This window comes from Staurois parvus, unplaced genomic scaffold, assembly GCF_062004578.1.
Source record: "Staurois parvus isolate SC_StPar_1 unplaced genomic scaffold, SC_StPar_1.0 ptg000347l, whole genome shotgun sequence".
NCBI lineage: Eukaryota > Metazoa > Chordata > Amphibia > Anura > Ranidae > Staurois > Staurois parvus.
The window spans coordinates 10,626,126-10,639,844 of record NW_028318143.1 but is presented as its reverse complement, the minus strand read 5'-3'; the positions used below and the strand labels follow the sequence as shown (position 1 = coordinate 10,639,844).

General features: G+C 41.3%; 1 protein-coding gene across 2 annotated transcripts in view; it reads left to right on the top strand.

The window, feature by feature from the left end:
* The window catches only part of LOC149456841 (cytosolic carboxypeptidase 6-like), a 2,243,892-nt gene that overhangs the window by 2,016,455 nt on the left and 213,718 nt on the right, over nt 1-13,719 (top strand). For both annotated transcript variants that reach the window (XM_089684448.1, XM_089684447.1), the window contains exon 10: nt 8,357-8,509. In XM_089684448.1, coding sequence (XP_089540574.1) covers nt 8,357-8,509 — 153 coding nt within the window. The remainder of the gene's footprint in view (nt 1-8,356; nt 8,510-13,719) is intronic.

Sequence of the window (13,719 nt, the reverse complement as noted above, 5' to 3'; positions counted from 1 at the left end):
TCCCTGTACGGCCTCCCATTGCTGCTGCCTCCATCGCCACACTCTGCCATGTGCCACTTTCAGGTCTCCTCACACTGCTGGTGTGTTCCATTTTTTGTCATAGGGTGCTGGCAGATTACGGGCCTCCCATAGCTGCTGCCAGGCCCCTAATCTGCCATGGGCCCCTATACCGCCTCCTCATGCTGCTGCCAGGTCCAGAGTCTCTCATGGGTCCCTGTACGGCCTCCCATTGCTGCTGTCTCCATCGCCACACTCTGCCATGTGCCACTTTCAGGTCTCCTCACACTGCTGGTGGGTTCCATTTTTTGTCATAGGGTGCTGGCAGATTACGGGCCTCCCATAGCTGCTGCCAGGCCCGTAATCTGCCATGGGCCCCCGTACCGACTCCTCATGCTGCTGCCAGGCCCGTAATCTGTCATGGGCCACTGTTGTCGCTTGTTGGCATATTCCGCTCGTTCAGATGCTCCTTCTCCTGCTACTCCTCTTCACGGATTCCGTCAGCAGTCTTTCTTGGAATCCGTTTCCAAGAGACAACAGTTTGCGAGCACGCACCCGACGGTGCAGAAGCTGAACGTCCTCCTGTCCAAGTTGCTGCTGCCAGGCTCGTAATCTGTCATGCGCCCCTGTACCGCCTCCTCATGCTGCTGCCAGGTCCAGAGTGTGTCATGGGCCCCCGTACCGACTCCTCATGCTGCTGCCAGGCCCGTAATCTGTCATGGGCCCCTGTACCGCCTCCCCATGCTGCTGCCAGGTCCAGAGTGTGTCATGGGTCCCTGTACGGCCTCCCATTGCTGCTGCCAGGCCCGTAATCTGCCATGGGCCCCTGTACCGACTCCTCATGCTGCTGCCAGGCCCGTAATCTGTCATGGGCCCCTGTACCGCCTCCTCATGCTGCTGCCAGGTCCAGAGTGTGTCATGGGTCCCTGTACGGCCTCCCATTGCTGCTGTCTCTATCGCCACACTCTGCCATGTGCCACTTTCAGGTCTCCTCACACTGCTGGTGGTTTCCATTTTTGTCATAGGGTGCTGTATGGCCTCCCATTGCTGCTGCCTCCACCGCCACACTGTGGCTCCACACTCTGGTTTTGGCCCCGTGACTGCCCAAATGAGTGAAGTGTGCGGTGATTCTAAGATCGACGGCACTCATCTGCATGTCATACTGACTGACAGTATTATTTCTCTTCCCCAGCAGACTCCAAGGGCATTTAAATTAAAGGTACAGTGTTCTGCACTAATATTAAGTCTCTCTGAAGCCTAGAAACACCCTTTTTTAAGTTAAATTCACAGCGAATTTATTCGACTCGAATCGAATATTGTCCACGAATTCGCCGAATCAGTCGAATCGAATTTTTCATTTCTTCGCTCATCTCTAGTTATGATGTAACACATAGGGTGGGCCGATGACGTCAAGCCACAAACGTTTACGAGCTGCCATTTTGTGAGTGGCCCAACACACTGGATGTGATTAACTGTGAGCCTTTATACTGCAGTGTCCCAAATGGACACTTTTTAAGTGAGTGCATTATGTTTTAAATAAAATATTGATGGTTGTACATACTACACTATGTTGAGCTTTTTTTCTTTGCATGGCATTGGAGAACATAGCAGAAAATAATAACAAGGATATGGTGATAAAGAGTGTGGAGAAGAGCTATTTGTAAAGATATTGTACCTACCCGGGTGACCTTAGGTCTGGTGTGGATTCTAAGGGGAATACCACATCAACATTTTTTAAAAAATCATGCGGGTTCCCCCCCAAAATCCATATCAGACCCTTATCCAAGCATGCAAAGCCCAACGAGCAAGAGCCCTCCCCACCAAAACCATACCACATGCCCTCAAGCAACCATTTATACATATGGGTGGCTGTTTGGAGCAGCAGGAATGCTCAGGCACAAAAATATGCTAGATGTTTTTATGTTGTACTGGGAAATGCACCCGTGCACATTAGCCCTTAGTATCATGTAACCTTTTGCCATTTAACTGTCAACTTTTATACAGAGATCCATACAGCAGACCAAAAAGAGGTACATCTTAGGTGGAAAGAGGGTCAGATGGATATGCACCTCCACATAAGGGACAGTTGGGAACCATGGTCTATGGGAGTATTTACATATTCTTAACAAGCAGTGACTAAACCTTATTGACCCCCTGCAGCACAAAGTTCATAGCAGAAGCACTAAAGTGGTTCAAGTCTCTCAGATGCTCAGCTCACTTTTTTCCTCCCTCCTAAATCACCTGCTACGTCTTTACATGAGAAATTAGAGAGCTTGGTGGCTGCAGATTTACTGTTGGGGGTGGAAAGCAGAGTGAACTGAGCTGCAAAGGTGGTTTATGATGGTAATGTACAGCCTGGTCTATGTGTGGAAAGCACAGTGGCTAAATGGTTAGCATTTCTGCCTGGCAGTAAGATGGTCGTTGGTTCGAATCCCAGCCACGGCACCACCTACCTGGAGTTTGCATGTTTTCCCTGTGCCTGTGTGGGTTTCCTCTAGGTACTCCAGTTTCCCCCCACACTCCAAAGATATGATGGTAGGTTAATTGGATCCTGTCTAATTGGCCCTAGTATGTGTATGTATGAATGTGAGTTAGGGACCTTAGACTGTACACCCCTTGAGGGTTAGGGACTGATGTGAATGTACAATATATATGTAAAGTGCTGTGTAAAATTGAAGGTGCTATATAAGTACCTGAAATAACAAAATAAATGTGTGTTGGGGAGTACATAGTTCATACTGTACCTTCAGCACAACCATCTCCTGCACTACACTACCATGCACTATAACTCACTTGCTTACTCTTTCCATCTATACTAGAGCTCAGCTAGCCAATCAGCATCCAGAATCAGCCACACTATCCACTTAGGCACAACATTAGTGCTCTGCCCATAGTTGCACTACTAGCTAGATTCTCCACCCCAATCTGTCATTCCCAACAGCCACATTGACCATCATCTCTGTGACTTACTAGGTTAGCAGGAGCAACTACAACACCCATGTTGTTGCTAATGCGTGATGTAGAATGTGTATAATGCCCTGTGTGTAATAACACACCCATTCTTCATCCTCCATAATTCAACTGTCCATAGTTAACATAAACAAATACACTGCATAAAACGGGCATTGTGAAAAAAATGGGCAATGTGAAAGGGGTAGCTGTCAGTTTCCACGGGAAGCTATGGTCTAGCAGGGAGGCTCCATGGTTGGGAACCACCAATGCAGAGTCCTCATATAGCAATGCCATACCTGACTACCTTATTCTGCTTTTCCAATTGTTATCCTCAGTTATCATGGCTCTTCCTGCATCTGCTATCTTCTTGCATTAACACGTGTGACATTAATTTGGATCAAACCTTCCTGTGCCAAAAGATACCAACACCTGGATCACAGTGGCACTGTCATCTGTTATGTTATTTGTACTTTCCCCAGATTGTTAAGGGATGCATTGTCACTATATAAATATACACCTCCAAAGTGCTACGGGATCATATGTTTAATTCAAACATTCAAATACAATGTGTTAGACTTAAAAACTCTGTAGAACAAAAATTCATCTTATATGTTTATTTTCCATATAAATGAGTTCTATTTTCTGAATCACTGACATCAAGCTGTAGGGAGCAGAGGGATACAATGAGCTCGCTATTTATTAATGCATTCTTCCAACAATAATGTGCTTTCTATAATTGTCCCTATTCATAAAACACATGACATTTAATGTTGTAATAAAATAAATTCTACTAACCAATTACCTGTTTGTGGAAGGCTAAGCAATAAGCAAGAGACTGACTGAAGTTTATAGGCTAGGGTACTAGAGCAGAAAAGTACAACTACTTCCTAGCTTCCAAGAAATTATAGATGCATCATTTGGTACCTATCATCAGATATGTTTCCATATTAGGTACATGCATGCTATGCAATGTTTAAGAGTAGCACTTCCAAGTATTTATTACCTTTCATAGAGATCACAGAACGCCACCTGACAGTGCCCCCATTTGCTTTTTTCATCAACAGGTCGGAGCCATCTTTGTATAGGCATCACTGTGGGTCAACATCTTCCTGTAATTATGGCTTAGAGATGACACAATCATGTAAATTCCAGTGCCAGTTCGTGGCTACTCTCACTAAAGGGTTCAATCATAGCTGCCTGTCAGTTTTTCAGGCGGACCTGATTAGACCCTCCTTTCACCACTATAGACTTGTGTCCATTTACACCCATTTGCCTCCAATCTGATCTGGTCCGCTAAAAAAAACGGAAGGGGATCCACTCCATCTAGGTGGATCATAGGGCGGTTGGGTGTACATGGACTCTAAACACCCTTAGAGGAGAGCAGGCTCTGTCTGTGTCCACTCTGCATAAACTAAGCGGACCTATTATCTGCCCGCTTTGCTTTGATCAGCAGGGGATCAGCAGACAGATACCCTGCATATTTAAACGGAGCAGTTGATTAAATTTCTTACTGAGTATGCATGTAAGGGTGTAGGGTAGTAGGTGGGTGGTACTTCCTCCATGTTACCAAAGTGTGGGTAACATAAGAGGCCTACCCTGGGGTAGGTTTTTCTGGGCTGGAAACCACGTGTATGCTATTTACTTACATACACCCCTTTGCAATAACTTCAGACAAGGCAAAGGCAGAGTTTCAACTCTTTACTGAAGAACTAAGGCATGGCAAATGACAACAGTAACAGACTTTTCTCTATCGACCCTAGACCCTAACTCAGGCTTGTTGGCTGCCCCAGCATACCTGCACAGGTGAAGTCCATGCTTGGCATTGTCCATAATAGCAGTACTCTAGCAGTTGGAAAGTCCCAGCAGTCCTCCCTACATTGTAGATGGCTTCTGAATGCGGTGAGTAACTGGACACAGGCAGATTACTTTGCGACTTCCCTAACGGCTTTCTGATGGCTCCACTACGCACATGCCATAAGCTTTCTGGACCCATACCCATGTCACTTTTTTATAACCACACAGGACCAGCGGGTCTAACCCAAAAAACAACAGTGAAAACCAGCCCAGGAAATGACAGTACAGTCTTAACTCCATCCCTCCCGGCTGGGGCAGCATCAAGTTAACGAGCAGGCAATCTGCCTAGATGCAGCTTCTTTATCTTTTAATCCTTGCCTATGTTCCAGTTTGAGCTGGTACCATGAATGCTGACCCAGGTTCCCTGTTTTAGAGTGTCTTTAAATTCAGTGATAAGAAGTATCACCACAATGTAAAAATCTTTGTTGAATCTGCCAGGGGACCAAGTGAATGTAGCACTTGTTTCTGTTCTGAACTGTGCCCACAATAAAAGCACACCTTTTTGTGTTTCTGCTGGCTGTCAACTCCACTCCAGGATGAAGCCCAATTTATGGGCGTTTCTATGGGGGAGCTACAGCACTGCACTGTAGCAACCTCCCCTTCTTCTCTGTGTGCTGTGAAGTGCCTCCGACAAGTAAATAAACCAGCAATGCTCCTCTTTCTCTGTGTGCTCCTGCCAACAGCCCTGCATATGCTCCCTATGAACCTAGAAACATACACAGGAGCATTGTGCTGACAGGAATCCTTGCTCCAGCTATTGTTAATGGCAGCACTCTCACTGGCACCTCTCCTCCATGTGTGCAAACACTCAGATGTAATTAGATATTTGTGTCCTGATGAGCAGCCTCAAACATATCAAACATATGCCTGCTCGTTTATTTACATCTTGCCCTTTCTCAGTAGTTGTGGTGTACCTTCCAACTACAGCCATTTCCTTAGAACCCTATTTAGAACTTATAATGCTAAATCTTTCTTTAGATTTATTGACAAGTTAAGGCCTTCATAAACATATTCAGCTCTCTCAATATATCTTAACAGGTAAAGGAACTGAAACTGCTTGTACAGAATATAGAATGTATTATATATGTACCAACTGTAAATAGTTGCATATAATGATAGTTGGTAAGGTTGAATAAAGACTCCGTTCCAACCGCTAACAATTTCCATATCCCTGTACATTGTGTTCACTGGAAACCTTAGATAAAATACTTTTCTCCCAGTGAAATTGTTTTTTCCCAGTGATACAGTTACTATTTAAAGATATGTACAGTATATTGCATTTATGTGCCTCTTCTCCAGGGAGAGTAAGTTTAATTTTTGTAGTCGTTTCTTATAACTGAACTCTCTACAGTTCTTGGACATCCTTCCTGAGGATGGGTGACCATAACTTGATGGCATATTCAAGATGTGGCTGAACCAGAGTTTTTTTTTAAAGTGGTAGTATTATAGTTTTATCTCTTGAGTAAATACATTTTTTTAATGTGTGCTAAGAGTCTGCTAGCCCTGCTTACTGTGGATTGACATTACATGTTGTTGCTGAGTCTGTGATCTGCTAGGACCCCCAGATCCTTTCCCATCCTTTATTCCCCCAGAGGAGTAAATGTTTCAATATTAAACCTCATCTGCCATATAGCTGTCCACTCCTCTATTTTAAGTAGGACTTCTTGTAAAGTTGCTACACCCTTTTGTGAAATTATTGCTCCGCTTAGCTTTGTTTAATCAGCAAACACTGAGAAAGTTAAATAGAATTGGTCCCAGGACAGAGCCCTGGGGCACTCCCCTCATAACCAGTTTTCTATTCAGGTACATACAATGTCATTAATGGCCAAAGACTTTAGTTTGTAAAAAAAGTTTTCGTGGGGTATCAAATACCTTAGCAAAATTTAGATATATTACATCCAAGAGGTCTTCCTCTATCCAAATTACAGCTCACCTCCTCAAAGAATGGTAAAAGGTTGGTGTATAAAGAATGGTTCTTCATAAATCCAAGTTGGTTACTACTAATGATACTATTTTCCTTTGCACATTCGTAATATGGTCCTTTATCTTTCCTTCCAATAGTTTACATACTATTGATGTTAGGATGACTGGTCTTTAGTTTCCAGGTATATATCTTGATCCTTTTTAGAATATTGGTAGCATGTTTGCTTTTCAACAATCTGCTAGTACCATTCCAGTCAGTAGTCTGTCCTTAAAAGTTAGGAACAATGGTCTGACTATAGCATGACTAAGTTCTTTGTGAACTCTCAGGTGCAAGCAATCTAGTCATTATTCATATTAGGCGTTTCTAGTCTTTATTGAGCACAGGTTTCCATGAGCCGCAAGGATACATTCAATTAAATGTTATCAACATTAAAGCCTTGTTTATTATAAACTGTTCATATAAACTGAGGAGAAGAATGTATTTAATACAGTTGCCTTCTCCCAGTCACTTGTAAGGAATTTCCACTGATCATCTTGTGTGAGGCCAACATGTTCTGACATAGATTTTTTACTCTTATGATATATCTGAAAAACGTTGTTCTTTTTTACTCTCCTTACTAATGCGCCTCTTGTAATCCATTTTAGCTGTCCTAATTGTACTCTTGCATTTCTTATTGCATTTTTTGTAGTTTTGGAATGCCAATGGTGACCATTCAGGCAGCTTTTTATTATTAAAGTGGAGTTCCACCCAAAAGTGGAAGTTCCGCTTTAAAGATTGGTCCCCGAAATTGAGAGGTACCCGCTCCCACTTTTGCTGCGATTGCCTAGGCGATCGGAAGCGGAAGTTGTCATTCTACCCTTCTTCTCCGTAGTCTTGTGGGACAAGTTACAGGTCCCAGAAGACAACGAGGCCATTCAGGAAGCGCAGCACTACTCGCGCATGCACAATGGTCACCCGGCTGTGAAGCCGCAAGCTGTCACAGCCAGGTGCCCACACTGAAGATGTCAGTGCCTGGAATACATAACGGCCGGTGAAACGGGCTACTGAAGAAGCACCGCGGGATCGTGGGACAGGTAAGTGGCTGTTTTTTAAAAGTCAGTAGCTACAGTTTTTGTAACTGTTGACTTTTATTTTTTTACAGAGTGAGTGGAACCCCGCTTTAATATGCCTTTTTATCATGATATTTAGTCACTCAGGTTTAACTTTTTTTCTTTTATGTTTGTTGCCTAGTGGAATGTACTGACAAATGACATTGTTTGATGTTCCTAAAACACTTCTACTTTACCTCTGTGTTCTGTTGCGCAAGAATTTGATCCCATTAAGGAGCACAGCTTAGTAACATTGGTTTAAAATAACTTTTGACTTTTTTGTTCTGAACATAAAGAAAACATATTAAACACAATACATTAGTACAGAACAAGACATTGTTCTGCGTGTGTTATTTTGGAGAGCATACAATCTACTGATTAGTAGATTACTGACTATTCAAAATTGACAAAAAGCTTCTTTAGGCCTTTACTATGTTACCTGGAATTGCAACATGCCATCATTACAAGAAAACCCATCTGAGAAAGCTGAGTGACTAGAGTTACAAAAAATATCAACTGTTATTTTTTTCTTTGCCAACAGAAAACTAGTCTGGAATTCTACATTGACATCCATGCCCATTCCACCATGATGAACGGGTTCATGTATGGGAATATCTTTGAGCAGGAAGATCTGTTTCAGAGACAGGCCATTTTCCCCAAGCTGCTTTGTCGAAATGCTGAAGATTTCTCTTTCGTAAGTACCAATAATTTTGTACAGGTAAATGGTGGCATAGATGTGGTCTTATATTGGACAAATGTAATATTAAATAGTATTACCAAACACTTACTCCGATGGCAGAGTGAATGTATCCCCTAGAAAGTACTATTGATGGGTGAAGATTCCTGTGCTTCAGTATACAGTATATACTCCGATTGACTGGTTAATTTATAAATTGATCCATAAGCAATATTGTGCAAAGCCTTTTTAATCTGCATTTAGTTAAAGAAACTAAATGTAGATTACGTTTATTGAAATTTATGTCCCACTATCAGGTACCAGGAAGCTACACATAAACATACACTCAAAAGACCATGCTGCTCATCAACAATGTTTTGATGTTGAGAAGCGAATCTTGATTTAGTACCCTCCCTTTTAAAACCCTATTTCAATGCTGAAGTGCATAAAGGCTAAGACTCGGTTCACACTGCTGCGACCTCAACACATGCAACTTCTGGTGCAACTTTGCATTGCGTTTTGATGCGACTTCAATGCAACTTTTGGCTTTGGCAAGTCATAACAACATAGAGTGTGACACATATTATTGAACTTACAAAACTCTCTGAAGCTGCAACCAAAGTCACAAAGATTAGAGAAATAAACAACTTCCTTGCAACTTTTGTGAGTCTGAGGCACTCATGCCACAAGGAAGATGCAGAAAAGTAGTGCAGAAACTATTTTTTATGGCTGTGACCTGAGTTGCAACAGTTATGATGACACCTACTGAAATGAATGTGTTTTGATTTGTCATGCTACTTTCTGTGTCGCAAGCCGCATGATAAGTCGCAGCAGTGTGAACCAGGGCTGATATGCTGGTGTACCACCATGTCTGGTGCAGTGGGGCTGAAATGTATTGCATTTAAAGCTCTGCTTTATCCTGAAACCCTCACAGAGAAAATTCCTGTTCCCTTCTGCTTACAGTGTAACTATACCCAGGACTCTGCATTCACTATATCTGGCCTCCCATAGTACACAGCACATGGAAATGGAACATGTTTTAGTAAATATGAACTGCTAAATACCTTTTCACATCAGCAGTTACAGCAGTCTTGAGACTTGAGCACTGGTTAAAGCTTGAAGGAGGAGTTTTCTTTCTGCTGTAGGAGGATGCGGGACCCCTGACCTCTGTCTGGACAGTGCTGATTGGCCCTGTGCTGATCACATGCACTCTTCCAAGAAAAAAAAAAACCTCTCTAGCAATACACACCAAACTGAGCATGTGCAGTGTGTCTCCATGCGATATGTTTTATCACGAGATAAGAAGGGGGCACTGGAAGAAGGAGAGTACCAGAACAGTCGGGATAAGACAACATTTTTATACAATGCAGAGGATTAACCCCTTAGGTTCCACAGTGGATATAACATGCATGCTTTACTGCATATACAGACTGATTTTACTGTTGTAGGTTTAGTAACACTTTATCCACTGAAGGACTGTCCGCCAGCAATGTACTGTGGACTGGTGGCTGATGCAGGCAAAGTGACAGATTGATATGTCCCTGCCTGCTTCTGGGTTTAGGGCGTGTGCATGAGCTCCCCCCATCACCACCAACACTAGCTGTGATTGTACGCAGTGGGAGTCTGTCAGCAAGTCTCAGCCAATGATTCATGTCTGGTAAATGCTGATCAGATGTGTCCAATAACAGACCAGACAATCAACACAGGGCTGTGTACAGAGAGAATGATCTCTCTGTGTCTTATCTCTGCAAAGCAGGGATAAGAAACAAAGAGATCTGTTAGTAAAAGTAGCACACTTTATACACATTACACATTGTTAGGCATACATTCAATTCCTTGATTGCCCTAGATGTTAACCCTTTGAGGACCAAGGGATGTATTTGTCCCATGTTTTTAATTGCGTGTATCATCTGATTAAGAACTTAAAACTCTTTATTTTTTTTTTGGTTTGAGTCAAAATATTAGTTCTTATCAACAAACAACAAATGGATCTAGCTTTTTGCCAATTATTTCATGAAATGGCTTAGTTACAGCAACTGAAGTGTATGAACTTTAAAAACAAAAAAATTGATTTTTTTGGCGTTCCAAAATCTTACGGTCCTCAAAGGGTTAACTCCTTCCCAGCCAGTGTCATTAGTACAGTGACAGTGTATAGTATTATCACTTATCACAATATCAGTGTCACTGATTATGTCAGTGGCAGTTAGTCTGTGTGTCCCCCCCCCCAGCATCAGTTAGTGGCAGATAGCCGTCACATTAGTGTAGTCCCATTATAAGTTGGTGACCACCATCATTAGTAGTATAAAAAATATATATATAAAAATTCCAATAAATATATTGGGATTTTTTTTACCAAAGACATGTAGCACAATACATTTTGGCTTAAATATATGAAGAAATTTTATTTTTATTGAATATGTATTATAGCAGAAACTAAAAAAATATTTTTTAATATTGCAAAAATTTAAAAAACCCAGTGGTGATCAAATACTACCAAAAGAAAGCTCTATTTGTGTGAAAAAAATGATATAATTTTGTTTTGGGTACAGTGTTGCATGACTGTGCAATTACTAGTCAAAGTAGCGCAGTGCTTAAAAGGAAAAAAATGTCCTGGTCATGAGGTAAAACATTCTGGATCTCTAGTGATCAATTTCCATAGCAAAAAATGCAAACAAGAAAGCTAAGAGTTTGTCCTTTCTACTTAATACTACTGTACCTATGTTCCTGTGTGCTCATTTGTAATTTTGGTGTTAGATAGGTGTGTGGGATGGACTCTTAAACACATATACAGTATATGACTGGTCCAAGATGCAGAACTTACTTTGTACAGAAGTCCATACTTTCAGGACACTTTTAGCTGAAATAAAAGACCAATCTTCCTTAGCTGCCTCCAGCCACACAGACTATAGCTACCTTTGGTTTTACTAACTGCTCTACATGAACTCCAACATCTTAAACTATTTTCTTTTTTAATTTCACTTACCCAGATAACAGCTAGAATATCAGTGTTCACAATAGCAGGATGTGGATTAAAAACGGAGATCTGAGCTTGTCCGGCTGATAAGCAGATCAACTGAGGACCATTCTGTGTTACTTTGTATGCAGAAGATTTGCTTGTTGTTATCGGGAAGATGTAAGGAGCTGCATTTAGGAATTGCTGCTGTTTAGTTTTATTATTGTTCATCAAACCTTCAGTGAAATAATAATAAGGAGAAAAATTCTGAAGGTCATTTTGACCTAAAACAGCAGAGTCGGCAAACTTCAGGAGACACAATAAAAAAGAAGCCATTTGCCTGATGGAAAGTAATAGAAGTGTTTTCATCAATGAGGCAGGCATACAGTAAATGGTTTTATTTGGCTGTTTTCAGGATTTTAAAGCCTTATGTTACTAGCTTCTATACCGAGCCTGTGAAAAGCAATAATGATGTAATTATAGGGACTGTTTAATGCTGATTACATTTCCTCATATGTATGGGAGCAATGCTGGTGTGGCACATACCACTATTTTAATTTATTCTGCACATTTTCTGTTTCTTAACGTAGATGTAAATCCAATAACTAAAAGCTTTAACATCCTAATATCATTTCAAAAACCAGTTTCAATACTTTTAAAGTGACCCCCCCACATGGAAGAAAAATATATTTGAATTATATTCTAAAAATATTCTTCCCAAATATATTGACATCTATTTGAAATACTACAATTTTGCCCATATTCAATATATTTCAAAATATATTTCAATAAATATATATATATATATATATATATACTTCTTTAAAAATACAAATCTACATTGTTGTAATGCATTTACAAATATCTGTAAAACTATATGTTAAAATGGCTTTTTTATATGTTTAAAAAAATCTGAAGAATATTTTTAAAAAAGGCAACCAAACAAGGCTCAAATGTTGGCTTGATTCTTGCTGAATCAATAAAAATTCTATCCGTGGGTGCCCCTGTCAGCAGTTATTCAATCAATATTTATTGAAAGAGCCAGGTTGAAAATTGAGGCTGTAATATTGACTGCATCCATTCAGATGTAGTCACTATTTGGGTATTCCGACAGCTGGTGGAGCAACATCCCCCATGTACAGTGTTCAGATCATCAGTTAGTGCCCCTTTCACATGGGTTGGACCTGTGAACTGATTCTCTGCTGATTGGAGCAGATCGAGTGGAGGACACATCCATGTCCGCTTAGCTTCTGCAGAGTGGACATGGACAGAGCCCGTGGATGCTATGGGTGGCTGGGAGTAAGCAGACTTTACTGCCAATTTACACCCAACTACCTCAGATTTGCTAAACAAGATCTTCTAGGAATCAGAGGTAGACTGGTGTAAATGGACACAAATCTGTTTACAACCACCTGTCCATGAGAATGCATGAAAGTTCTGATCTGGTAGACAGACCTGATTGGAATGCCCATCTCAAAGGGGCCTTATGCTGAGGGAGCATGAGCACTATTGATTGTCACACTGGTCAGGGGGAATGTTGGATTGCAGGAGAACCATTCCACTAATTGTGTATCAGAGCAATGGTCTGACTCTCCAGCATGCTGCAATCAGAGGGTATTTTAATTCTTTCTGCAGTACTTAGTGTGTAAAAAAACATGAAAATAAGAGTATAATTATTATTGTATGTGCAACTTGAGGCTTCAGTTGGGCTTTAAAATGTTACTTGTGATTTTTCGATCAGTTGACCACGTCGACCTCGCTTATACTTATCAGATTATGTTTTCCTGGAGACTGTATACACCATCATAACCTTTGATATTGTACCTCGTGACATAGCAAATAAATTGGCAACTTCAGTCACAGAGGCACCAGCTAAGCGGCACCAACAATTTTCCCTCTTTGAAGCTCAGTAAGCTCTGAAATGACTCTGTATTACTACCAGCGCATGCAGTGAATGACGAAAGTGAGGCTTCCCACCTGTTAGCTAGGTGTCTCATCACACAGCAGAAGCAAATGAATGTTGCATCACTTCCACTTTCAACGCAAAACATGTAATCACTTTCACACCTGCAAATCATGTGGTGTTTCCTTTTTTTGTCTAACCCCTGTATATCCCATTGAAAACCACTAATTTATGTAATTCTCAGAGGCATTCCTAGAAGTTGTCCCAGTTTGGACAGAAGGATCCCAAAGGCCAAATCTTAATGTAAGTGATGTGGATAGAAGCTAGGATGAGCACAGGATTTGTTTGAACTTTGGTTCAGACCAAACCCTC